Genomic DNA, 24,706 nt, shown 5'->3' with positions numbered 1-24,706 from the left:
TTGGGTAAAAAAAGACTGAGAAAACAAGATCAATGCGATTGGAGAGTGACAACAATTGGACATGAAGAAAGCCACGGCGTTTGTGAATTGTTGCGATTGTTGGGATTTTTGGTTTGTTCTTTTGGTTACAGAAACAATCACAGACAGAAAATGCAAAAAAAAAAACGATTGGCGTGGAACGACTGATGTTTTGTTGTTGTTTTAGTTGTTGGTCAGCATATCGTTGACTAAAAAGGAGGCAAAGGGGAGAGGAAGTGGTAACACAAGAAGGAGACAGAGCACAGTGAGTCAACAAAAAACAACAACAAAAACAACAACAAAAACAACACAGCTGAATAATCGCCCGCTTACCATTCATTGGCATTTCCTCGATTTGGGTTGCATAATACTGCTCAATGTCGCGGAGGGTTCGGACGTCGTCGTTGGTGACAAAGTTGATGGCAACACCAGATCGGCCAAAGCGGCCCGAGCGACCAATTCTGCACGTCACAAGGATTGCAGGATCAGCGAGAAAAATCAGGCCCAAGGGTGAGACAAGGCCATACACAACAGAAGAATGCAAAAACCACCGCTGAACGAACGACCTACCGGTGAATGTAGTTTTCACGGTTGATTGGCAAATCATAGTTGATGACAAGCGAGACTTGCTGCACATCAATACCACGAGCCCACAGGTCGGTGGTAATGAGCACACGGGTGGCACCAGAGCGGAATTGCTTCATGATTGTGTCACGCTCCTTCTGGTCCATTTCACCGTGCATGTGCGACACGGTAAAGTTGGCCTTGGCCATCTCCTCTGCAAGGAATTCGACCTGCAATTCAAGCATACGGAAGTGAGAAGAGTGAGATGCATGCGAGACGGCGTAACTGATATCACAACAGCAACAACAGCAACAACAGCAACAACAGCAACAAAACAACAAAACAAGAACAACAAAAACTTTCAGTCTCCAAGCCGCGACATACCTTGCGACGCGTGTTGCAGAAAATGACCGCTTGGGTAATAATGAGTGTGTCGTACAAGTCGCAGAGCGTGTCAAACTTCCACTCTTCCCGCTCGACCGAAATGAAGAACTGCTTGATGCCTTCGAGGGTCAACTCATCGCGCTTGACGAGGATGCGGATGGGGTCGGTCATGAACTTGGTGGTAATCTCGAGCACTTCGTGCGGGAGGGTGGCACTGACAATGACCACTTGGGTGGTCGGGGGCAAGTATCGGTAAATGTCGTAGATTTGCTCCTTGAAGCCGCGCGACAGCATCTCGTCCGCCTCATCGAGAATGAGCATCTTGATGTTGCGTGTGCGCAAGTGGCGGCGCTTGATCATGTCAAACACACGGCCGGGGGTGCCCGAGACAACGTGTTGGCCATAGTCGAGCTTCTTGATGTCTTCTGCAACACTGACGCCACCGATGCAAGCGTGGCACTGCACGCCCATATAGTCGCCCAGCGCAAGCACAACCTTTTGGATTTGCTGTGCCAATTCGCGCGTTGGCGAGAGCACCAGTGCCTGCGTTTCGCGGGTGGCAGGCTCGACACAGTTCAAGGCCGAGATGGAGAAGGTGGCCGTTTTACCGGTGCCGGACTGAGCTCTGTTGGCAGGAAAAAAAAAATAAAGTGAGAATGTTGTTCGCAAAATGAGTGAATAGAGTCGCAATGGGAATTGTGTGTGGGAGGTGTGTTTTGGTGGTGGTGGATCACGACACGATGTCGTTGCGACTGAGAAGCATTGAAGAGCGAATGCCGCTTCCATCTCTGAATCTGCTGCGGCCGCCAAACGTGGCGCTCTGCCACAACGACCACAGCAGCAGCATCCGATCATCCATGCTAGTGCCGCCGCACGGCCACAGGCGAGGGCGGCCAAAAATCCGCCACAAACGCAGAGATCACAGCATTCAAAACAGCGAAACTCCTTGTCTGACTGGTCCCCCGCTCCCTACTGGTTGTGTGATGACACTACGCTTCAAGAGGCCAACGTACTGAGCAATGACGTCGCGGCCCTTGAGAATGGGGCGGATGGCGCGCTGCTGGATGGCGGACGGTTGCTCGAAGCCTAAAGCAAAGACACAATGCAGAAGCAGCAACCCAAAAAAAAAAAAAAAAAAAAAAAATCAAGAGCAAAGTGAGATGATGCACAACGAACGTAGTGATGAGCCAGAGACAGAAGGAGCAAGATCAAGCACAACGAAGGAGTGGGACAAACCACGCAGGCAGGCAGGGCGAAGGAAGCGAAAGGACAGGGGGAAAAGCGGAGAGCGAGGGAGGCTATACCATATGCATAGATGCCCTGGAGCAGCTCGGGCTTGAGGTTCATCTGGGCAAAGTCAGTCACAATGTCGACGCCAGACGAGGTCTCGAAGACCATGGCGGCATCGTCGGGGTTGAGCCGAGCGTTGCTGCTGCCGGAAGCGCGGTTGTTGTTGCGACGATCGCTCATGGCTACACAAAAAGCAGAAAAAGAGTGGCTGCTTCACAGTTCGAATGACTATTATGATGTGCATTCTGGCAACGAAAATGGCTCTGCAGGTGGGTTGTAGAGGTGGCTCAGTATTTTGCTCTCTGAGCAGTGGCTGAATGGGTGGATGCGTGACGTTTGATCTGAGCCATTTCGACCCACAGCCAGCACTTTTTTTTGTGTTTTTGTAGCACTTGCACTTGCTCTGGATCTCCCATGGACCCGATTCCACAAATATCACTGCACATTGTACAATTGGGTTTCCCCGACCGCAACGGGACGCTGTCCATTTGCGAATTTTTGGTAACGCGACTGTTTGAGTGTGCGGTCAGCAAAAGATCCCAGCAGCAGTGTCTTCACTTTGCTGACAGCGAGGCGCCCGCAGGACTCGACGGCCGCGCTGGCTCGTGCTCCATGTTGATTCAGCCATCTATGGATGGCGCCGCACGCAGGGAAGGTTGGGGAGGACGCGTGGGAGGGAGAACGGGCGCGCCTGAGCCAGCCAGCTGAGCAGAGGAGGGCGCCTGGCTGTTTGGTTTGTGGTTTGGACGCAAACAAAAGTCGCTTGCCTCGCTCGACGCCACCGTCCGCCCGTGCACAGAGCAGCGGCGACACGTTGACACGAGACACGTTGGCTCAATGCACCTGGGTTGGTGGAATGGGGGGACGAGGCGGGCGGCAGAGGGGCAGGGGTTTCCCGCCATGCAGGCGTGGGGCTGTTTTGCATTGCATTTTGGCGCGCATGCGGCTTTTGGACGAACGGGAATTCCCCTCCCGCGCCTCGTCCATCGGGTCCGAGCTGGAGGCTGCAGGTGCTTCATTTGCTTGACGAGTGGGCAACAGCGGGGAAGGCAGAGCAAAAGGGGCGACGAGTGGGGGGACACGGGAGAGACAGGGTACCGTGATACGATGATGCGAACGTCCGCAAGAGATTCAAAGGGCAGTTTAGTGAGCTTTCGTAAGAGTAAAATGCCGCCAAGCGATTCTTTTTTCCATATCCATGGCTGCGTACAATCACGAGATCGCGCGTTTCGGCTGCTTGTCGCACGGCAAGGTCGGCCGCTGCCTCACAATGCCGACACCTGGCTGCAAGTATCTCTGCCGGGTGGCGATCGCGAGCGGAAGGGGGCTCAGCTTGGGGGCAGACAAGGGGGAAGCAGGGTCTACCAGCCGAAAAACCAAAAAAAGGCGCCAAACTGATCCTTCTCGGTTACTGCGCGACTCTTGTCAGTCTGGCCCGACCACATCGATGGATCGCGTTGGCTTGGCATTGCTCGGGTGGCTGGCACTTCGCGACGGGCAGCGAAGGCGGGCGAGGGTCGGATCTTTGGTCTCAATCCAGCTGGCTGGTAGATCTCATTCCGTTGCCGGCAACACGCGATTTGTCATCAATAATCTCTGCCTTCTTTCCCCTTTCACCTATCTCCATCTCGTCATCAATCCACGCCCACTTTTGCTCGCTGACCCCTCTCGTCGTCGTCGTCGTGTTGATGCATCGGGATGTTGCGTTCTGCCGTGCCTTGAAGTCTCGCCTTTGTGTTGTCTCGGTCTTTTGACTCACCTTCTCGTCTTCCATTCCACCTTGATCGTCGTGTCACTTTCTGTCTACTTCTTCTTCTTCTTCCTTCTCTTCTTCTTTCCTCGTTCTTCTTCTTCTTCTTCTTCTTCTTTCATTGTTCATTTTGGCAATCATCCGCAGTTTCCTTTCAAACCTTTTTCGTTTCACGCGCCAATACTTTGCTTGGACGTCTCTTTTTTTTTTGTGTTTTTTTGTTTTTGCAGACCAACCGTTTTCCCCCCGTCTCAACCTCTCTTGCTCTTTGTGTTCGTCGCTTGGCTGGTGAGCAGCGGGCATCGAATCTGGGTCGCGCAGAGATGGACGCAGAGACGCCTGTCGACGACGAGCAGGGCCGGTCGTCGTCTCCGTCATCAACTCGCTTGCGCTCCACAGCTCCTCGCCATGATGATCGGCCAGTCGTGAGCGAGCCGGCGGCCGACCCCTACGACATGTTCTCATCAGACCCGGCATCCGACACGCCAGTCGCTGCACCGCAGCCACACCCGCAGCCAATACCAAGGACGACGGACGAGCGAGCAACTGGCACGCTGCATTCCTCCTCCTCTTCTGCTGCTGCAGAGGCTGCTCCTCCGACGTCGCCTCGATCGTCGTCATCATCTGCTTCCGGCGCCTCTTCAGATCCATCACTGTCTCGGATGCTCCACGAGTCCAATCCAGAGCAGCTGGACACACTCGAGCCCGCAGCCAGCCGCACCTCGCCAATCTCGGTCGGCATCAGCTTTGATGGCGGCCATCGGTCCTCCGACGCGTCACCCTCGAGCAATCGACGGTCTGAGTTTGCTCGAAGGCGCAACTATGACGATTTCATTTCCAACGGCGTCGACCCGGCCGACCGAAGGCACGCACCAGCACGCCATGCCAACAACGACGACGACGACAACAACATGAACAACCACCATGACGGCGACGAAGACGACAGCAGCAACCACAGCAACAACAACAACAACGACGACGACGACGACGACCATCCAGCATTGCGCACCAGCGCGACAGACCAGGCTGAGACCGAGTCTGGCGCAGAGACTGACGCACAAGCAGCAGGCTCCTCCGACGCCGAGCGATCGACACGAACACGCGTCAAAGTGTACACGCTGAGCGATGACAGCGTGTGGGTGGATCAAGGCACCGGGCACGTCACTTGCGAGCGACAAGAAGCCAACCTGTGGGACATTATCGTTCGCTCTGAAAACCCGGAGCAATCCGAGTTGTTGCGGAGCAGAGTGACGACAGAGGACATTTACCGACGACAGCAGCAGACGTTGATTGTGTGGAATGATAGTGCAGACAACCAAAACCTCGCTCTCAGCTTCCAAGAGCGGAGCGGGTGCTGGGACATGTGGAATCAACTCTCTTGGCTGCAAGGGCTGGACCCCAACCGCGACCCGACCGACGACGACGCTCAGGACGCCAGCACGCGCGCTGCTACGAACGGCAACCGCAACCACGACGAGGATGGCGATCTTGGCATCAGCACGCTGCGACAAAACGGCGACACTGTCTTTATGCAAGACCATTCCGACGAGGCTGACACGTTCGAGGACGTTGAAAACGCGCACGCCTTTGCCTTTCCCACGATCGCCCTGGACAATCTCGCCGAGGTGGTTCTCTTCTTGTCGCGCCCTCAGCCGATTGTCAAGCGCGATCTCATTGTCACCACCATCCTCAACACCCCAGCTCTGGCCAAGCTGGTGGACTTGTTCAAGCAGTGCGAGGACTTGGAAATGACAGAGTCCTTGCACCAGCTGCATCTAGTGTTCAAGTATCTCATCCAGTTGAATGACAACAACCTGTTTGAGGTCTTGTTTTCAGAGCCGCACGTCATGCACGTCATCGGCGCGCTCGAGTACGAGCCCGACATGGTCGAACGACCACGGCATCGCGACTATCTCAACACCACGTCCGTCTTCAAGCAAATCATCCCCATCACCAAGCCCGGCATTGTTGCCAAAATCCACCAAAGCTTCCGCGTGCAGTACATTCGCGACTTTGCACTCCCGCGCCAGCTTGACGACCCCACCGCCAACTCGCTCAATTCATTTGTCTTTTTCACCAACACGGACATTGCCTCCGCCTTGCACAACGACGAGGAGTTTATGGCCGAGCTCTTCCGTCTCCTCAAAGAGCCAGAGTTGACTGACACCGAGCGCAAGGATTTGGTGCAATTTTTGGAGGAATTTTGCAATCTGTCTCGCTCGTAAGCGGTTTTGGCTTGATTTTTTGTTTGTTGTGACGCTGGCAAATGTTGTCGCTGTTGTTGAGTTGAAGGTGATGGTGTTTCGCTCATGTTTTCTTCGGTTTTGCCCACTTTTTTTTTTGTTATGTGCGCGCACAGATTACAAGTCCACGAGCGGCCACAGGCCTTCCAGTCCTTGGTCGACAAGGGCATTCTCCAGGTCGTCATGACTTCGTTGCAGCACGCAGACCCGAGCATCCGCAAGTGTGCTTCCGAAATCCTCGGATACATTACGCTCGTGGATCCAGACCTGATTCGTCGCTACATTGTCGCCGAGCGCTGGCCTGCACAGTCAGGCCGAGCTCCGCTCACGATGGCCCAGCGTCGTGCACAGCTACCACAGGCGTCACAGCTGCTCAAGCTGCTCGCCGAGCGCGTGCTTCAGGACGACGACATTGGCATTGTCGGCCAGCTCACCGAGGTCCTGCGCAGCCTCTGCGAATCCACCCTGCAATCCGAGCACATGGTCGCCTTCTTTGCTGACTGCGTGCCAGTCCTCACCCAAGCCATCATGTCTGCCATTCCCAACGCAACAGCCATTCTTGCACAACTGATTGCAACCGTCAACGCTGGGAATGCAGCAACAGCTGGCCAGCACGTTGCCACGCCCTTGTTGCGCAACGATTCCATTTCATCCGTCGCAACCATTTCTCTCGGCGCAGGCATGGACAACAACAGCACAGACGGAATTCCAGAGCTGGTTCGCTCCAGCAACAGCTCGTCAGCCACTTCCCAAGATGCATCTTCTGCTGCTGGAGCCGCCTCTCCCATGCGAGGAGGCAGCACGCCTCGAGTCGTCTCTGGCTCTGGTAGTGTCACTCCAGTCCCTCTCGAAGCAACGCAACCCGTGATTGCCAGTTTGCCGACCACCCAGCCCGCGTCGCTCGAATCCTTGGCTCCCGCGTCCCCGGTCTCCATTGCAGCCTTGTCCATCCCTTCCGACATTCCCTTGTTTGATGTGGACAGTGGTAAGGCAAAACCCCAGTTTCAGCCCCTCGTTTTTTTTTTTTTGAAACGCTTTTTTCGGGGTCTTGTCCTTTCCAGTCTCAATGCGTCGTCTCCACTCACTCACTTACTCACCCACACAATGTCCTTGATCACTTGCTCTCTGTAGTGCACCCAGTGACGTCCGTGGCGTTCAATCACATTCTCGAGTTGTTCATTTCGTGCCTGCAGCAAACTTCCGTTTGTCGCCAGCTGTACCCGTCGCTGCAGCAAGACGACTTTTTGGCCCACGTTGCGCTTTTGCTCTATTGCAAGCAAAAGTTTGTGGCATTGGGTATGTGATGCGTTTTCTTCGTTTTTTTTTTTTTTTTTTTGGCTGCTGCTGCTGGGAAAAATTGGCGCTCACCTAGTCCTTTTCTCCTGCGCGCTTGCTTCATTCAGCTGCACTGCGACTGCTGAAAAACGTGTTTGTTTGCCGTCGGGACGAGAACATTCTGCAGTATCTCGCGAGCAATGGCCTCTTCTTCCCTCTCGTCGACATGCTGGTGCGCAACGGCGATCGATACAATTTGATGAATTCCGCATTGATTGACTTTTTCAACCTGATCAAACTGGTACGATTCTTGCGTGTCTTGTTGTTTCTGTCGTTTTGGTTTTTTTCTCGAGTTGTCGACTGATTTTCCATGATTTTTTTTTTTTGGGCTCTTTTGACAGGCAAACGTTCGCTTCCTTCTCTCCCACATTGTACAACACTACGAATCGCACCTGGCAAACATTCACTATGTCCCCACCTTCCGCGAAATGATTGAGCTGTTCCGTTCCTCCAATTCTCCACCTGCTCCACAGGAACAGTACGTCTTCTGCTGTGTTTTTGAATTGTTGTTGGCCTGGCTGTCCACGCTCGAAATTTTCTTCACCAACTGATTGTGCACCCTGATCGTTTGTAACTCCTCTCAGGACACCCCTCCGCAGTCGCTTCCGCGAAGCGGATGATCAGGATGCTTGGTTTGACGAGGATCAGGATGATTTCGTCAAGCAATCTCCACCCGCCCGGGGCACTTCGCCCACCAACGACGATGACAAGGACGATTTTCTGGATCGCCGCGAGTTCCACGCGCGTCACCAACGGCGCTCGTCTTCATGTAAGCGCTGAGATGTTTTTTTTTTCTTTCTTCCCTCCAACTTGTCGATTTCTTCTTGTTGGTCACTTATTTTTGTTCTCATTCCTTTTGTCTCTTTTTACAGCGGCCATCGAATTGATTTCCAATTATCGCGCGGACGACGAAGATGAAGAGGACGAGGAGGACGGATTCGTTCGCCTCAAGCTTCCTGCTGCGTCGCCCGGCACCACGAAAACCGGCTCCTCGCCTGGTGGTACGCCAATTGTGGGCGCGCTTCGTCTGGCCTTCTCCGTTGGCGCGGGTAGCGGACTATCGAATCCGTCGAACGCACCACCCCTTTCACCTCCCATCAAGTCGGGCGGGATTTCGATCGCCACCAGTTTGGACCACCGCCCGCCTGCTCTGCACGAGCCCGAGGGCCACTCTTCTCCAGCAAACGCCGCCACCTCATCCGGCGGTGCCAACGTTCTCGTGCCAGAGCACGACAATCGTCACAATCATCACGGCACCACAAGCAGCAATGCGGTTGATCTCGATGCTGCGCTCGTGCACTTGCCGCATGGCCGTTCTTTGTCCCCGCCAATCACGCGGTTTGGTGCAGGCGCTTCGCCACCGCCATCCGCGGTGCGGTTTTCTCACTCTCCAGGCAACTCCCCGCCGCTTGGTCTTCTGCCCGAGCCGCACATCCCGATCGCGGTCAAGCGCTCCTTCCACGCGTTGACGGCCGATGATCATTTATCCCCACCGTCGGGAGCACTGGCATCACCGCATTCCTCTTCTCACCAACCCAGCGAAACAAGTCCAGGTCGCGGCCGCCCAGCTCCGACTGCCACGTCTCCGCCTGCGGGCGCTCCTGCTGCGTCCTCGACGACTTCACCATCAAGCACATCCTCACCATCCGCCACGTCATCGACGTCGGCAGCCGTGGCCAGCACCCCAGAGGAGTCGTTCTCAGCATCAACAAAGCGGCCTCGTCTTGACACGACTGCTGTCTGAAGCTTGACTGAAGTATACAGCGACCCATCCATCCATCCTTCCACCAAAGATACTCATTTCTTCATATCCACACAAATTGTCATGTAATAACAATACACGTTGCGATTTTTATCCCCCTTGCGACAAGATTTTTTTGTTTGTTTCCAAGTGTATTTTCCAACAGGTGTCAAAGCACGAATGCAAGTAATAGAGCAGGTATGCGGTGAAAAACACCAACTGGTCAAAGGCAGAGGTACAAGGCAAAACAACAGGACCAAAAGACACGACAAAAAAAATCAATGTTACAAGGCATCTTCTGCCGCCATGGCTTTGATTGGCGTGGCTGCAAACTCTCGCGCCAACAAGACTTCGAGCGCCCTCCTCAACGAGGTCGTCCACACGGCGCGTTGCTTTTTGTCTTCACAGGAGAATTCAAACTCGCCACCGCTGGAGAATTTGAGAACAAAAGTATCCGCTCGGTCGCCTGGTGCACGATGTGAATCAAACAAACACCAAGTTTAGCGCCCCAGAACAAACAAGCAGGCATGCATACAGAAAGCGACGACGACATGGCGCTGGTGGCTGTGTCCCACTTACCAGCAGCGTTCGGTTGGCGCCGTACTTGACGCACTTCAACCAAAGCCTCAATCGGCAGGCTCTCCACAATCGCGGACGAGCTCGTGTCAATCGAGCGTTTGCGTGTGTCTGGATCGGTCTTCAATTGGGTTATCACGAGATCTCTGCGTGCAGCACGAGCGTTGTTGAACCAACAGCAGAACAATTCAGCATGAGCTTGTCGAACAAAACTGACGGCTCGGAGACGCGCACGCATCCTTCAATCGTACATACCGTTCTGTACTGCTGAGCTGCAAAAGCACTGGGATGGCCGAGTTGCCTCGATGAAGGTCAAACACGTCTCCTGCAAGGATGCACCCAGCCACAAATTTCCATGAGAACAAATCTGCAGCGCAAACCAGCAGCTCCAGCAAAAAAAGCAAAAAGAGCAGAAACTTCTTACCTTTTTGAATCACCTTGAGGTAGAGCCTAAAGAACTCATTCTCCCGCTCGACCTTGGGCTTGCACGCCTTGCACACGCGGACTGGGTCTTGGTATCCGAGGCGCATGACTTGCAGCTCGTTCTCACAGCAGCTGCTGCAGAACAAGTCGCCGCATCGCCTGCAATGGTGCTATAATTGACCAATCCAGAAAAAGTCGAACAGTCCACCAGTGAGCACTAAAACACAACGCACCTACATATGACCTCAGAGGGTCGTTCAGAGGGTTCGGTTCGTTCAGAGGCACATCTTCCAATGGGTGGCACACAATTACAACAAGTCTTTGTAAATTCTCCATTCCCCCCAGCCAAAAGCCTCCCTCCGTTGCCCCCAAGCCTCCCCGTCTCCTCTGTGGAAGGAGCATGCTGCCTGCTCTACATCCACCACAGACTCAAACAGAGCCCCCCCACCTCCCCTCGAAGGGCACTGGCGTCCAAACGGCCCTCGAAACGAAAGCGACTGAGCGCGACGACGCATTCCATGGGCCTATTGTCTCGATTGCAGTGGACCGCGACTCGGCTCGCTTACCCGGCGCACAAAGAACGAAAACCCCTCGTTGCAGGCCATGCACGCGTTGCAGGTCGTGTCGGCGCGCCAGCCTGGCTCCTCGAGCTGGAATGGCGTCGGCCGCTCGTCCGGGTTCATCCAGCGCTGGCCGCCACGGCCGTACACGAGCACCTTGCCCGTCGCCGCAGCGCTGCCGCCACCAGGGACGTCGTCGTCGTCTGAGTCGTGGCCGTTGTTTCGGGCGCCAAGTCCCCCGTGCGTGTCGTCAAAGTGGGTCAGCGAGTCGCGCGCGTCGAGCTGTGCGTAATTGGTCGTCGCGGTCATCGCTTCCTCTCTCGGTTGGAAAAAAGTTGAATGGGAATTACAAAAGAGTGAGACTGGCGAAGATTACAAAAGAGACTATTGTCGAGCACAAATTTGTAGAGGCAAATTTGTAGAGGCAAATTTGTAGAGGAAGGCGGTGGAGAGAGAGTGAAAGTGAGACTTTGAGCACAGATCTTTAGCGAATGACTTCAAAATTTCCTGCAGACTCTCTCGTGCGAACGCAATGCAGAAACGCTGATTCCGCTTGAGTAGCATGGCATGATATTCTCAGTAGCAACCCTTACACTGTTGCTGAATGAAAGAAGACCCGGGGGGTGGGGGGAAGCCAGCCACCCCAAAAATGGGCGCCAAAATTTGCGCTTTGCTCGTGCCTCGCCTTCCTCCCTCCTTTTCTCAAAACAAGCTCAATGGCGCGCGTCATTGTGCTCTGATTCTGGGTTCTGCTGTCCCATCATTACGCGATGTGCAACTGGAACTCAGAATGACATTCCCGAGCCAGCAACAAAAAGCCAGAAAAGACGTCACCATCGAAAAAAAAGAGCGGGTCTGAAAAGTACGCGTTTTTTTTGACAAAGAATGGCAATCTGTTGATCTTGCGCTTCCACAAACACCATCCTTCGTGTTTACGTGTATTCTTGCCATCCATCAAGCGCACCCAGACACCCGCCACACGGCACCCGACACTCTGGATCTTTGGTTGCAAAACACAAAAGTCCAAGCAAGAAGTGAAGCTCATTCTTTTTTTTTTTCTTTTTTTTTTTTCTTGTGCTTTAGAACCAAATGGTACGAATTGTTATTTTTTATTATTATTTTTCTATTATTTATCCCCACAAAACAAGTTTTTTTTTTTTTTTTAGCTCCTTTTCTATTGCTTCCTCTCTTGCTCGGCTCGACCGCCGCGCCCCCTCTTCAGCAGCAGCAGGAGTGCGACAGATGATTGCAGCGCCATGGCTGTTGGAAAGTGAGCGCGGGGAAGGCGACTGCTGGCAGCAAAGGATAAGAAAAAAAAAAAAAGAAAAAAAAAAGAAGCAAACAACAACAAAAACAACAAAAAAATTATTATCCTTTTTTTTTTTTTGTTGTTGTTGTTATTGTGTGACATTGCCGTTCCGCTTTCATCCGCTCGTTCCCATCCTCCCGACCAGCCCAGCGGCTGCCTCCTGCGTGTGCCACGGCGGTCAGACTCGCGCGTGATGGCCGCTGCGGTGACCGAAGGCGGACTCCCCGGGCAACAACAGCAACTTTGGCTGCGATTCCAGTCAGCGTTTTTGGTTTTTTTTTCATAATATTAAAAAAAAAACACAAAATTTTGTTCGTTCTGTTCGAACGATGCGATGCTGCGTTGACGGCCAGCAGGGTGCTGCCACGCCACCCTACCCTTCTACAGCAGCAGTCAGCGTGGTGTGGCTGGCGGCGGCGAGGCAGCGGGCGCGTTGGAGGGTGCGCGAGCGGGGCGTGCGGTTCGTGAGCGCGGTTGCGATTAAAAAAAAAAATAAATAAAAAAAGCTCTTCTGAGCTCAGCACTGAAGGTTTTTTTTTTTTTTTGTTTTTGCTCCGGCTCTCTTTTGGCATTGTGGCTCAGGATCAGTTTGCTGCTGTTGCACGACTAGATTTGATGAACAGAGGGATATGGGGCGGGGACGGCGAAGACATTGAAGAGGTGAAGAGCGGGGTAGCTTGTCGCTCCTCAACCAACTTTTTTTTTTTTTTTTTTTTTGGTTCTTGTTCTCGCTTTTGTTGCGAAAATGTGTCATTGATTGCTGGGCCCCCGTGCTCCTTGTCCCATGGCTGAATCCGGGCCCATCGCGAGACAAGGGCACGGTCAAAGGTCGGTTGTGGCGGGATGGGGGGAAGGGAAGGGAAGCAAGCAAAACCTGAAGTTTCCAATCGTTTTGTTTTATTTTGTCTGTCTGGCTCCTTTTTTTCGTTTGGGTTTTTGCATTCGTCTTTGCTCGTTGCCTCACTCCCTGGTCGTCTGGTGCGATTGGTGGTCAATGAACACTAACACTGCCTGAGGTTGGGGGCTGCATGGTGTGGATGCCCTGCTCGTTGGAATGCGGCAAAGTGTGCGGTTGTCGACACCCAATGCTGAAATGCTGGACGAACATTTTTTTTTTTTTGAAGCTGCTTTTCCATTCAGTCTGCCGTATGAAACTTTTTTTTTTGTTTGATTCTGTTCTTTCATTCCACACGCGCACACACACACACTATACTACGACCAGCATAGCCACGTTTCCCCTCCCCCCCAAATCATTCTCTGCCAGGGTCACATTTCTCTGTCGCATGTGTCTCGCCAATTTTCATCATTTTTTTCATTTTTTTTTTCATTTTTTTTTTGCTCTCAATGAATTTTTTCGTTTCCTTCATTTTTTTGCCATCTGTCCTTTGCAATGCGTATGAAATGCATTTTTTATTCGTTATTTTATTATTTGATTATTCTTTTTATTTATTATTTTATTTTTTATTTATTTTATTTTTCAATTTGACTACTCTGCGTGAACCGCTTGAAAAGGAAAAGTGGAACTCTTTTCGTGTTCATTATTGTGCCGTTGATTTGTGCCCTTGCTTTTGTCTGGCTGGCTGGCAGGCTGGCTACCTAACTGTCGCTTTGTCCGCACGCCTGCTTGTCGAACGACCGACAACACAGCACAACACAGCACTGCATTGGCGCAGCTGATCTGCTTCAGGTTGACGCTGCAATCTGCCGCTTTTTTTTTTCATTCCACTCTTCGCCCTCGCACATGGACGCCCTCCCCTCACATCATTCCTCGTGTTATCGCCTCTTTCTCTCTCTCTCACTCTTTCTCTCTCTGGCCCTTTCTTGCCTTTTATCTTTTGGTTTTTCATCCCTTTGTTGATCTGCCCCCAACCAATTCCATAAAACTCACTTTTTGTTTTTGTTTTTGTTTTTGTGATGAATTGCGATTCGCTTGCTTCCCCACACAGGCCAACTACGACTTTAGCGCCAACGCCCAGAAATGGGAAAAGTTGTTCATCCAGGCCATCCGGAGCGTCGGCCACCAGGTGCATCCGGGACTGACGATTGAGGAGGAGACGCTGGTCTATGTGGACTCGCTGCTCTACCAAGTGCTGTCCTTCCTGTGCACACCGGCCCCGCGCAAGATCCAGGACGTCGAGGACCGCGTCAAGGCAAACTTCCCCGAAGACCTGACCCAGTGGGCCGTCCGCGAAGCCCAGGATGCCCTCCGCAAGTACAAGGACAACAAGAAGAAGAGCGCCCAAATCCTGTCCTTCCCCGTCGAAAAGGTCTACCAGAAGCTCTTGAAGGAAATTAGCGCAACGGTAAATATCAAGGCCGAGTACGAAGTGTCTGTCTACATTAACGCGGTGCTCGAGTACGTGTCCGCCGACGTGCTCAAGCTCGCCGGTAACTACACGGACAACTGCAAGCGCACCAGCATTACGCCCAAGGACGTGAACGTGGCCATCTCGGCCGACCGCGTCCTCGACCAGCTCTTCAAGTTCAAGTCGGACAAGCCCGTGCCCAAGAAGGTTGTCCACTCAAAGGAGGAGGCTGTGCGCGACATGCTTGCCGTCGAGACCAAGTACATGCGCGATGTGGACATGGTGGTCAAGATTTTCCTCGAGCTCTTTGAGAGCGCCAAAGACTCGGATCCCTCGCTCTTCACCGAGCGCAACATTGTCTACATTTTCTGCAACATTCGCGAAATCCACGATTTCGAGCGCGAGTTTGTGTACGCCCTCGAGGAGGCGCGAGAATTCAACCCCAAGAAGCCGCTGGTTGGCGCCATTTTTGAAGACATGGCACTTGAAGAAAAGTTTGAAGTCTACAGCGAGTATGCCGCCAACTTTGAGAATTCTCGTCGCGAGCTTGAGGCCATTCTGCGCGATCCCCGTGTGATTGCCTTCCTTGAGGTACAGTTGATTTTGTTTCTTTTTTCGAGTGATGATTTGTGTTGCTGTGACTCATCCTATTTCTTTTTTTTTCCCCCCCCCCGTTTTTCTTGTGTGTGTTTTCTTGTGTTCAGGCCCGCAAAATGAAAGAGGCAGTCATGTATGTGCTGCCCAAGCTACTATTCGAGCCCTTGTACCAGGTCTTCCATTATTTCGACTTGTTGAAGATTCTGCTCAAGTGCACGGAGACGTCGGATCCCGACCACAACTCAATTCGCCAGGCACAAATCTCGCTCATGAACCTCGAGGACGAGCTGAAGCGCACTTGCAAGGACTTTTTGGTCAAGCGTAACAACACGTACCTGAAGCACGGCAAAAACTCGGCTGTGAGCGAGGGTATCTTCAAGGACATTCAAATGAAGATTGAGAACTGGGAGGGCTCTGATCTTGCCATCCAGTGCTCTGATCTGTACAAGGAAGGCCTGGTGCAGTCCAAGGACGCCGCTGGCTCCAAGATGCTCACCACTTCCAAGGAGCGCTACCTGATTGTGTTTGACAACTTGATTCTGCTGTGCAAGCCGCGCGGTCAGCCCTCTGCCAACTGCGACTTCCACGTCAAGGAGCGCATCAAGACCTCGTCGCTGACTGTGCGCGAGATCCAAGACACGGATGACATGAAGTTTGCGATCGAGATCACCACGTCGGACGGCAAGCGCTACCCGTTCGGCTGCAAGAGCCCGATTGAGAAGGCCGAGTGGCTCGAGGCCCTTCACACGCTCGCCGTGCGCCCCACGCTCGAAAAGACGCTGGACAAGAAGATTGCCGAAGCCGAGGCGTCCGACGGCCCGCTGCTCGAGCTGCTCAACCCTGGCCAGTACGTGTTTGCCCAACAAGACTCCGTGTCCAACATTCTGCACGAGACGGAAGAGGGCCAGACCAACGGCCCGCCCGTCATCAAGGGTGGCAGCATTTACAAGCTCGTCGAGCGATTGACGTACCCTTCGTACGCCGATCCCAACTATCTGACGCAATTCCTCATCACCTATCGCTCGTTCTGCACCCCGACCGATCTGCTGAACCTCCTCATTGAGCGTTACAACGTGCCCGAGCCCGTCAACGTGCCACAAGAGCAGCTGCTTCGTTTCCGCAAAAACTACATCACCCCGGTTCGCCTGCGTGTCTTTAACGTCTTCCGTCAATGGGTTGACAAGCACTACTACGATTTCGAGAACAACACCGACCTTCTCAAGCGCTTCCTCGAGTTTATCAAGGACTCGATGAGCGGCGACAAGAAGATGGACAAGGCCGTCAAGTCCTTGACGCGCGCCGTGCGCCAGCGCCGTGAAACAATCGAGAATGCAAAGACAATCATCTTCTCAGACCCGCCGCCGCCGACCGAGAAGGGCTCTGCCGCGTTGGACAAGATTGAGGACTTTGATGTTCTCTCGCTCTCTCCGATCGAAATTGCCCGCCAGCTCACGCTCATCGAGAGCGACATTTACCGCACCATCAAGCCCTCCGAGCTTGTTGGCCAGCCATGGGTGAAGAGCGACAAGGAGGAGCGCTCTCCCAACGTGCTCAAGATGATCCATCGCTTCAACGCGGTTTCGCGCTGGGTGGCTACCTGCGTCGTTGATACCGAGAGCCTGAAGGAGCGTGTCGATGTCATTATCAACTTCCTCGAGGTCCTCGCCGAATGTGAACGTCTCAACAACTTTAACGGCATGATGGAGATTCTCTCTGGTCTGCAAGCCACGTCCGTGTACCGTCTCAAGTTCACCTGGGCTGAAGTCCCAGCGAAGAAGCGCGCCATTTTGGACGACGCCGCCAGCCTTCTCTCGCGTGACGGCAACTTTAAAAAGCTGCGCGAGCGTCTGCACACGGTCAACCCGCCCTGCATTCCATTCTTTGGCATGTACCTCACCGATCTCACCTTCATTGAGGATGGCACCACCGACTATCTGCCCACTGCGAACGACGCAATCAAGCTGATCAACTTTACCAAGAGAAGGCGCGTCGCGTCGGTCATTGCCGAAATTGCGCTGCACCAGAACTTGCCATACAACCTGGCGGTTGTGCAGCTGTTGCAAGACTTTTGCTACCATGCCGTGTTTATTGAGGAAGAGGAGGGCTTTGCCAAGTCGCTCGAAATTGAGCCACGCAACGCCGAAAAGGCACCCGACGCTCCTTCAGGCAAGCCGACCCGCCTGCGGCGCTCGGCCTCGACTGCCTCGATGGCCAAGGACGGCAGGATGCAGCGCGCTAGCTCGCAACAGGACTTGAACGGATTCGACAGCAAGCGCCTGTCCCAAACCGGCGGCACGATCGGCAAGCGCACGGGGCGTGCCAACAGCGGCCAAACCGTCCTGGAAGACGAAGAGGAGGCCCCAGCCCCCGCTCCCGCTCTGCCGCCAAAGTCGCGCCCAGTCTCAGTCATGTCCGTGAGCCCTGACAGCCCCGGTGGCGACAGTGGCGCAGCCCCACCGATTCCCGCTCGCAACCGGCGCCAGAGCGAGGTGGGCGGCAGCAGCCCGCCCGTGTTTGGCCACGGCACCCCTCCGTCTCTTCCCCCCAAGGTCGGCATGCCTCTGACAATTGGCAGCCCATCGCTGTCGCACGGCTTTGGCGCGGGCCCCAACAGCCCTGGCCCTAACAGCCCCGGCGGCGGTTTCAACTCGAATTCGTTGAAGAACAAGGCTCCACCGCCATTGCCCCCGAAGGCTGGCGTTCCTGGGCTGAGCACCTCACCCAGCAATTCCAGCCCCGGCGTCCCTCCGATCAAATCGCGTCCTCTGCCCACCCCGCCGTCCTAAACTAATTCTTGGTTTGATGTTGTTGATGTTTTTTTTGCAAGCTCTGGCTTGCTTTTTTTTGTTTGTTTGTTGTTGTTCGGCGTGCTGTTTCTTCTTTTCTTTTCGTTGCAACTCTGCTTGTTTTTTGTACTCGGATCGTATTCCTGCGTTTCCCCGATCTTTTTTTCTGCTCGTACACGTGTCGTGTCAAGATTTTTTTTTTCGTTCCCTTCTGTTGATTTGATTTTTTTTTTCGGTGCTTCTTGTTCTTCCAGTCGTCGCCAGCTGTCTTTTTTGACGATTCCCCCCTCTCTGTGTTGTCTTTCTTCTTTGCGTGCTGCTGTGTTGCGCGATGCCGATTGCTTGTAGTCGTCGTTGTCGGTGTGCGTTATTGTGTTTTCAAAATGAACGATACCTCTTCCCACCTCCGCACTTTGTGAGGCTGTTCTAATTGGTTCTTGAAGCGTACAGTATCGCTTCAGTTACATCTGAGTAAAGGGGGCCCCAAACGGATCATGTTAAATAACAATTGTTTTGTTGTTTTGGTTCTTGGAAACAACAAGTCACAACAAGTCACAGCAAAAAAATACGCATCACTTTTGCGCGTCGTCCAAATCAGCCTTGAGGGACGGCTTTCGCACCGTGGCAATGCCATCCCCTCGGCGGACACACTCCCACTCGACGCGGAAGAAGATCCAGATAAATCTTCGGAACACTTCGAGCATTTCAAACATGAAAATGTACCATTCACCCGTCAGGTGGAGATGCGAGGAGAGCTTGAGTGACCAGGTCACGCGGAGGGCGAGATTGAGCGCCAGGGCGGCATAGTACGCACCAGCAGGGTAGAGCGTGTGTGGCCGTAGCAGCGGGCCGTTGGCTGCACTGCTTTGGAGCAAGCCCCAATCCATGCGAATGTCCCACACAAAGCCATACAGCGAGTTGATGGAGACGGCAAGCAGCCAGAGCATTCGGTAGAATGGCAGCCACTCTGAGCCCGGGTAGTTGCGCTTCATGGCAGACAGCCAAATCACAGGGAGAGCGCTCAAGTACTTTGTCGCGTTGAGCGTTTGGACGGCGGCATCGTGCGGCAAGCTATTGAGCCACGGGCCAAACAGCGGGATGGCATCAAATGCGATGCGATGACTGGCTGCTGCAGCGGCCGGTCCGCTTGGTGCAGCAGTCAGACTCGCAAGCGGCGACACTGACACGAATGCGGACGCTGACAACGGGGTTGCCGGATCGTGACCCTGGACGAGAGGTGTTCCCGCGACGACACCAGGGTTGGAATAGCCCGCGCTGGCGGCAGACGTTGACGACGAAGAGGCGCCGATGGAGAGATAATGCTGGCGAGCGGCAAGACACTGCCGTAGTCGCACCACGAACGGAACACTGATGATGATGGGGATGAAAAACGAGTGAATGCACCCAGGCAGCGCATTGTACGCGTCCTCCTCCAGGTTGTGCGTGTGCACATGGTCTGGATCGCCTCCAGACCACGCCACGGCCACAACGGTCGAAATGATGCAAATGGTGACTTCCATGTCGCCAAAGGCCTTGGCAAGCGAGGTCAAGCCATCCGCCACAAGCACCTCCGTGAAGGCGATGGGGACGCGTGCAGCAAACACGCGCCGGAGAATTCCCCACGCTGCCATCCGCTGTCGGTGGAAGAAGCGATCGAACGGCGACAGCAGTATCAGCAGCGCCGCAGCGTAGAAAATGACGGGATAGGCCTCGGGAATGAACACGGCGTCCGCTCCCGACCACAAATATCCCGTGATACACACGGCAAGCAGCGATCCGAGGACTCCCACTGCCTGAAATATTTGCCGCGGCTCCAGCAAGTCCTCTGTTTGTGAAGTGGGTGGTGATGCACCAAAGAGAATTTTTGCATGAGCGATTCCAATTTTTTTTTTTGGGTACTGCAATCAGAGCATAGAAACCCCGCTCAAAAAATTGAATCCGATTCAACAACCGTCAACAAAAATCTGCCAAAGTGGCCAACAATCACCCTCCAAAATGACGTAGGGCGGGATTCACACTGAGGGCCTTTTTTTTTTTTTTTTTTTTTTTCCCCATTTTTTTTCCTTCCTTTGCTTTCTGTTTTGTTTGCAGCTTCGGGTCGTTCGTTCTCGCTCATCGTTCACTCGACATTCGAAGCGTTTCATTCCTTTGAATCTTGACCTGCACGCTTGGAGCTGGGTGACCCCGCTCCCCAAAATCGGTTGGCAACCGACAGCAGCCACGTCGCTCTTCCCCGCCTTTCGTCCCTCTGACATTTTGCTCGTCCTTCCCACCAGTCGCTTCCACCCGATGTGCTCCGTGACACGACCATTAGTGTGGAACGCTTCAACTCGGACAGCGATGGAAGCGAGGCGAAACCACTCATTGAGAACGACGACGACGACGACGACGACGATGAAGACCAACCTGGGACCATGTTCAGCGCGCCGTGGTAGTTGATGCGGAGGGCCTTGAAGACGGAGAGATTGATGCCCCACAGGAACAGGAACAGGATCATGACGCCAGGCGCGCGGAAGAACACGGGCGTCGACAGCATCACGCTCACAGGCGCAGACGGTGGGTCGGCAATGCCTGACATTGGATCGACCTGCGCAACCAACGAGTGCACAACAAGCATTGACGCATTGCATTGCGGGGTGGTGAGGTTGGTGTTATAGTTTTAATAGCGAGATGCAGGCGCAGGTTAATCGAGGTGTCTGAGCATCACAACAAGCACACAAACTCACAACGAATAAAAGCTACAAAAAAGGCGAAAGTCGGGAGACAGCTCAGACAAGTTGACTGAGCCGTGTTCTCAGTTTGGCCAAAAACTCAGGGAATCGATGAACTGCAAATCAAAGCACACCAGCATCATCATGGTCGCTACATCATGATGCCAAACATCAAAACAGAGATTCCAAAACTCGCCCTTCCACTCGCTCTCCACCCCCACCGCTCACAATAAATTCGAAACAAAAGCAAGTGCAACGGGGTCAAGGCGAATGTCGGTTGTATCGAAAAAACAACAACAAACGCAGCAAGCAGCCGCTAACAGAGCAGAACAAACAAACAAACAAAATGTACAAAGAAGAATGCGCGAGCCCGCACAAACAACTTTTTACAAACGCAGCGAAAACAAAAAACAGAAAAGAAAAACGGAGCAACGAATCACAACAACAGCTTAACAGCGTTTTAGTTGCAGACGTACTGGGCGGCAGCGGAAACCTGGTCAGCAGTGTAGCCAGACTCGCACAGGTTGGCGAGAATGTACATGTACTGCATGCCGAACGAGCCAAAGCGACCGCAGACGCGCTCATAGGCGGCAACAGAGGCCTTGTAGCAGTCAAAGTCGTTGACGGCAAAGCGCGAGGCGACAAGGGCATCCTTGGCCTGCACGCCGGCAACGCGGGCGGTGACGGCGTGGATGGTGGAGGTGATGAACTCACGGCGGGCCTGCTGGGCGGTCAAGTCCATCTCGGCCTGGCGACGCTCGTCGTCGGTGGAGGCAGCAGCAAGGCGGCGGCGGTGGGTCTCGAGGTCGACGTCGCGGGAGCTGACCGAGTCCTTCTTCGAGGCAGGAGCGGGGTGGCCAAAGCCGTGATGCTCAATCTCGGTGTTGGGGAAGGTGAGGAACTGGCGGATCATGAGCGCATCGAGGGAGAGCTGGCCATACTCCATGACGTGCGACAGGTTGGTGAGCTGCTGGACGGCGAGGAATTGGTCCTGGAGGCTCTCGCTCTGGAGGTTGGCGGCAATGTCCGTGTTCTCCATCCAGTTGACCGAGTAGAGATCGCCGAGGTAGGTCTGGTAGGTGTCGTCCCAGTAGGTGGCGTACGACGACTCGTCGGGGTTGGCGGCCGTGGTGGCAAAGACGAACGCGTTGGTGGGCAGGCTGGTGAACATGGAGCCTGACTCGCAGGCCTCAAGGTAGAAGACAAGCTGGGCATACATCTTGCTGTTCTTCATGTCACTGAGGGCAGAAAGCAGGTCGTTGGCGTAGAGGTAGTCGTTGGGGAAGGCGATCAGGCCAGTCGCGCCGTGATCGACAAAGTTGATAAAGACGTTGTCGTTCGGGCCCGATTGGAGCGTCTTGCCAGAGCCAACAGTCGGCTTGATGCCGCGGAGCACCTGCAAGAAGGTCGTGGGGTTGACGTTGTCGCCAGTGTAGTCCTTCGGGACGTTGACATAGACGTTGCGCCGTTCGGGTGGTTGATGACGACGCCAGGAGTGGGGTTCTATCGATGGCCGAGGAAGGAGGAGGAGGTTGGGCAGAGCAAGAGCCGAAAACACACAGTTGGAGTGAGGTACAGGAGTCGGCGACAAAGCAAAAAACAAACAAAGCAAACGAATGCAAATTTGCTTGCTCACTTGGGAGGAAGACGCAATGTCGTCGTAGTGGAAGACGATAATGTTGGAGTCCGGGTAGCCGTTCTTGTGCAGGATTTGGTACCTGCAGCAAAGTCAAAGTCAGTAAAAAACTAGATTGCGAACAAGAACAACAACTAAACAAAGCCACTTACGCGTGATACACATCAGCCTGGCAGCCAAGAGGACAATCAATTGAAGTAGTGGTGGCAGATAGGATTCGCAAAGTGATTTCAAACATGCCAGTCAGTCATCGGTGAAGCATCAGCAGCGAATGAGAACGCGGCGAAAATGCGAGGTTGGGATTTCGTGATTTGGATGTTGTTGTTGTCAGCACTTTTGTGCGGGTTTGACGTTGGGACACATGAAAAAAAAAAAAAAAAGAAGCACTTGAAAGCACATCAAAGTGTGAATGAGTCGATTTGGAGGGAAACGGCGAAAAAAGGGAGCCACGAAGGGGAAAAGGCTGGAAGAAAATAAAAAAAAAATAAAAAATAAAAATAAAAAAAAATAAAAAAAAATGCTCAAGAAGCCGCGTTCAAAACAACCCGAACGCAGAGCGACCGCGGATGGAGAGCGTTGTCCGGAGAGGCGGGGGGGGGGGGCGGGGCGCGAATGAATTGATCACAGGTGTATGTGAGAGTGGCAGGCGGGCTTTACCTGGTGGCGACTGTAGCACGCAGACAGCGAGCAGATTGAACAAACAACAACAACAACAAAAAAAAAAAAAAAAAAAAAAAAAAAAAAAAAGCCATCAGTTGAGGTGGTGCAGATCACAAATAAGCGGGAACAGCATCCCCATTGCACTGACTAGTTGCTGTAGGTGTTGGAGCCAGCGACAAGGACAGCCCAGTTGGTGCCGTTGCCGTCGGCGCCGTCGCGGAACTTGGGGAAGTGGTGGTGGGGGTGGGGCCGCGCAGCAGCCGAAGCAACCAAAAGCGTCAAAGCCAAAGCAACGACCTTGAACATGATGTCGAGTTAAAAAAAAAAGTGAGGACTGGAATACTTTTGGTTGAAAATTAGGCAGAGTAGTAAAATGGGAAGGGGGAAGGGGGGGGGGAAGGAGGATTTGGCGCGAGCCGGTAAGTCTGAGTTGTTTAACGATGGCTTTTGTTTTCAAAGGTCGTTTTGATCAAGCACTGCCTCCCGATCCGAGCTTCAGCAGTGCATGACAACCAACCTCGTAGTGTGATTACAACGATTTTGAGCACGCTCTGTTGAGAGGGTCTGAGAGTTTTGAAAGAACAATGCATTCAAGCAATCATGCTTCATTCTGGCTGAATGTGCGCTTCTACTCTTGTTTGAAAAATGTCCGATTTGGCTGAAATGATGTTTATTCGTGATTGATTTGTACGCAACATGCATCAGCAAGTACTTACCCCGTGTGAGCAGCTGAAAGAAATTGCAAAAGAGGCATTTTCGCTTCTCCAATCTGGAAATCCGAGCATACCACGGGCCGCGGTTCTGGAAAAAGCAGCGACAAGACCTATACAACACAAGCAAGGCTACAAGCCAAACAGGAAATACAGAAATGAGCGACAATCGCCAAGCAGAAAGCAACGGCACAAAGTCAAAAGTGTGTGAAAGAATGATTTTCGACCCAAACTCGACCGACAGAAAAGAAAGAGAGAGCCATTGAAATGTCATCAACGATCCACAGTAAGTTGATCACCAAGATGCAAATCATGCAAAGGAAGAGGAACAAAGAAGAGGGTTGGGCCTCAGGTAAAAATTCTATGGTAAATGTGTTTCTCGATCACGCTTGAGTCGGAACGGCCGGGTGAGGGCTTGGTCCCGTCAGTGTGGTGGTACATTTGTATCATCGTAGGCCGGGAAGATCAGAAAGAGAAGGAGAGAGAGAAAGAGAGAAAAAGGCGCGAAAAGTTTGGGCGATCTCCACATGGTTTTGGAACGAAGACGAGCACGCGGCTGCTTGCGGCTCACAGATGGGCGCGGAGGAGAGTCGTACCGTGAATGCAAAGGTAAGGAGAGAAGATCTTGCATCTTGGAAGCGCGGGACGGCGGGGGCGATGCGCGAATCTGCAATCTACAGATGGAAAGACAAAAACGAAAAAAAAAAAAAAAAAAAAAAAGACAAACGCGAGTCAGTAAACGAAGGCAGTGGCAGCGGCACACACAATGAGACAGTACAGAGAAGAAAGCAAAGCACGAGCATAAAGAAGGAGGGAGGCAGGCAGAGAAGCCAGAGAGAAAGAGCAAGAAAGAGATAGAGAGGCACCGGTTTGTTTGGTTTCAGGTTAAAGGAATTATAAAATAGTATGGTTCAGCATCGCGCTTTGCTCGGTGGCAATAGTCGCCTAATGGATTCTTGGCTGAACTGGTTTTTCATCAGTTGAAACGCGGGCCATCTCTCAAAGGGGGGACGGAGAGCAGGGAAGAAAGAAAGAAGAAAGAAACGAAACGAAAACTTACCAAAAGTGAAAGTAGACTGAGCAACTTTGATCCAAAAAAGTACACTC

The 24,706-nt window shown here is 53.1% G+C and overlaps 6 protein-coding genes across 6 annotated transcripts; 2 read left to right on the top strand and 4 right to left on the bottom strand.

Annotated features, from left to right (window-relative positions):
- Nucleotides 1-82: 82 nt before the first annotated feature.
- CAOG_02667 (eukaryotic initiation factor 4A-III) lies at nucleotides 83-2,453 on the bottom strand. Its single transcript, XM_004349367.2, has 6 exons — nucleotides 2,271-2,453; nucleotides 1,980-2,052; nucleotides 967-1,591; nucleotides 589-812; nucleotides 352-479; nucleotides 83-227 (listed from the first exon to the last, which is right to left on the bottom strand). The coding sequence occupies exons 1-6, from the start codon at nucleotides 2,434-2,436 to the stop codon at nucleotides 202-204; spliced, it is 1,242 nt and encodes a 413-aa protein (XP_004349417.1). The 5' UTR covers nucleotides 2,437-2,453; the 3' UTR covers nucleotides 83-201.
- Nucleotides 2,454-4,140: 1,687 nt separating this feature from the next.
- On the top strand, nucleotides 4,141-9,444 carry CAOG_02666 (hypothetical protein). Its single transcript, XM_004349366.2, has 7 exons — nucleotides 4,141-6,227; nucleotides 6,366-7,234; nucleotides 7,381-7,545; nucleotides 7,653-7,825; nucleotides 7,926-8,062; nucleotides 8,169-8,353; nucleotides 8,457-9,444. Exons 1-7 carry the CDS (start codon nucleotides 4,330-4,332, stop codon nucleotides 9,326-9,328), a joined length of 4,299 nt encoding a protein of 1,432 aa, XP_004349416.2. The 5' UTR covers nucleotides 4,141-4,329; the 3' UTR covers nucleotides 9,329-9,444.
- On the bottom strand, nucleotides 9,440-11,302 carry CAOG_02665 (hypothetical protein). The gene is made up of 5 exons (XM_004349365.2): nucleotides 10,891-11,302; nucleotides 10,326-10,494; nucleotides 10,157-10,226; nucleotides 9,905-10,047; nucleotides 9,440-9,791 (listed from the first exon to the last, which is right to left on the bottom strand). The coding sequence occupies exons 1-5, from the start codon at nucleotides 11,191-11,193 to the stop codon at nucleotides 9,610-9,612; spliced, it is 867 nt and encodes a 288-aa protein (XP_004349415.1). The 5' UTR covers nucleotides 11,194-11,302; the 3' UTR covers nucleotides 9,440-9,609.
- Nucleotides 11,303-13,850: 2,548 nt separating this feature from the next.
- CAOG_02664 (guanine nucleotide exchange factor) lies at nucleotides 13,851-18,289 on the top strand. The gene is made up of 2 exons (XM_004349364.2): nucleotides 13,851-15,090; nucleotides 15,204-18,289. Exons 1-2 carry the CDS (start codon nucleotides 14,740-14,742, stop codon nucleotides 17,880-17,882), a joined length of 3,030 nt encoding a protein of 1,009 aa, XP_004349414.2. The 5' UTR covers nucleotides 13,851-14,739; the 3' UTR covers nucleotides 17,883-18,289.
- Nucleotides 18,290-18,361: 72 nt separating this feature from the next.
- CAOG_02663 (EXS family protein) lies at nucleotides 18,362-20,707 on the bottom strand. The gene is made up of 3 exons (XM_004349363.2): nucleotides 20,609-20,707; nucleotides 20,289-20,469; nucleotides 18,362-19,707 (listed from the first exon to the last, which is right to left on the bottom strand). Exons 2-3 carry the CDS (start codon nucleotides 20,458-20,460, stop codon nucleotides 18,455-18,457), a joined length of 1,425 nt encoding a protein of 474 aa, XP_004349413.2. The 5' UTR covers nucleotides 20,461-20,469; nucleotides 20,609-20,707; the 3' UTR covers nucleotides 18,362-18,454.
- A 346-nt stretch (nucleotides 20,708-21,053) lies between these two features.
- Nucleotides 21,054-23,195, bottom strand: CAOG_02662 (asparaginyl endopeptidase; the record flags this gene model as incomplete). Its single annotated transcript, XM_004349362.1, has 5 exons — nucleotides 21,054-22,096; nucleotides 22,208-22,311; nucleotides 22,382-22,398; nucleotides 22,887-22,896; nucleotides 23,038-23,195. 5 exons carry the CDS (start codon nucleotides 23,193-23,195, stop codon nucleotides 21,054-21,056), a joined length of 1,332 nt encoding a protein of 443 aa, XP_004349412.1.
- Nucleotides 23,196-24,706: the final 1,511 nt, after the last annotated feature.

Source organism: Capsaspora owczarzaki (assembly GCF_000151315.2).
Source record: "Capsaspora owczarzaki ATCC 30864 unplaced genomic scaffold supercont2.3, whole genome shotgun sequence".
NCBI classification, from domain to species: domain Eukaryota; class Filasterea; order Ministeriida; family Capsasporidae; genus Capsaspora; species Capsaspora owczarzaki.
The sequence above is the reverse complement of the archived record's forward strand: the minus strand, read 5'-3'. Positions and strand labels throughout refer to the sequence as shown.

What these genes read in the sequence shown, in the direction of transcription:
- CAOG_02667 (XM_004349367.2), bottom strand. Translation starts at nt 2,436, where the DNA reads ATGAGCGATCGTCGCAACAACAACCGCGCTTCCGGCAGCAGCAACGCT. An exon ending in CGTGAAAACTACATTCACCG is followed by an intron (nt 480 to 588) that starts GTAGGTCGTTCG and finishes TGTGACGTGCAG; the next exon opens with AATTGGTCGCTCGGGCCGCT. An exon ending in CGAGGAAATGCCAATGAATG is followed by an intron (nt 228 to 351) that starts GTAAGCGGGCGA and finishes CCTCCTTTTTAG; the next exon opens with TCAACGATATGCTGACCAAC.
- CAOG_02666 (XM_004349366.2), top strand. Translation starts at nt 4,330, where the DNA reads ATGGACGCAGAGACGCCTGTCGACGACGAGCAGGGCCGGTCGTCGTCT. An exon ending in TTTTCAACCTGATCAAACTG is followed by an intron (nt 7,826 to 7,925) that starts GTACGATTCTTG and finishes CTCTTTTGACAG; the next exon opens with GCAAACGTTCGCTTCCTTCT. An exon ending in CCAACGGCGCTCGTCTTCAT is followed by an intron (nt 8,354 to 8,456) that starts GTAAGCGCTGAG and finishes CTCTTTTTACAG; the next exon opens with CGGCCATCGAATTGATTTCC.
- CAOG_02665 (XM_004349365.2), bottom strand. Translation starts at nt 11,193, where the DNA reads ATGACCGCGACGACCAATTACGCACAGCTCGACGCGCGCGACTCGCTG. An exon ending in CCTCAAGGTGATTCAAAAAG is followed by an intron (nt 10,227 to 10,325) that starts GTAAGAAGTTTC and finishes GCATCCTTGCAG; the next exon opens with GAGACGTGTTTGACCTTCAT. An exon ending in CAGCTCAGCAGTACAGAACG is followed by an intron (nt 10,048 to 10,156) that starts GTATGTACGATT and finishes TGCTGCACGCAG; the next exon opens with AGATCTCGTGATAACCCAAT.
- CAOG_02664 (XM_004349364.2), top strand. Translation starts at nt 14,740, where the DNA reads ATGCTTGCCGTCGAGACCAAGTACATGCGCGATGTGGACATGGTGGTC. An exon ending in GTGTGATTGCCTTCCTTGAG is followed by an intron (nt 15,091 to 15,203) that starts GTACAGTTGATT and finishes TCTTGTGTTCAG; the next exon opens with GCCCGCAAAATGAAAGAGGC.
- CAOG_02663 (XM_004349363.2), bottom strand. Translation starts at nt 20,460, where the DNA reads ATGTCAGGCATTGCCGACCCACCGTCTGCGCCTGTGAGCGTGATGCTG. An exon ending in CGCGCTGAACATGGTCCCAG is followed by an intron (nt 19,708 to 20,288) that starts GTTGGTCTTCAT and finishes CTTCACAAACAG; the next exon opens with AGGACTTGCTGGAGCCGCGG.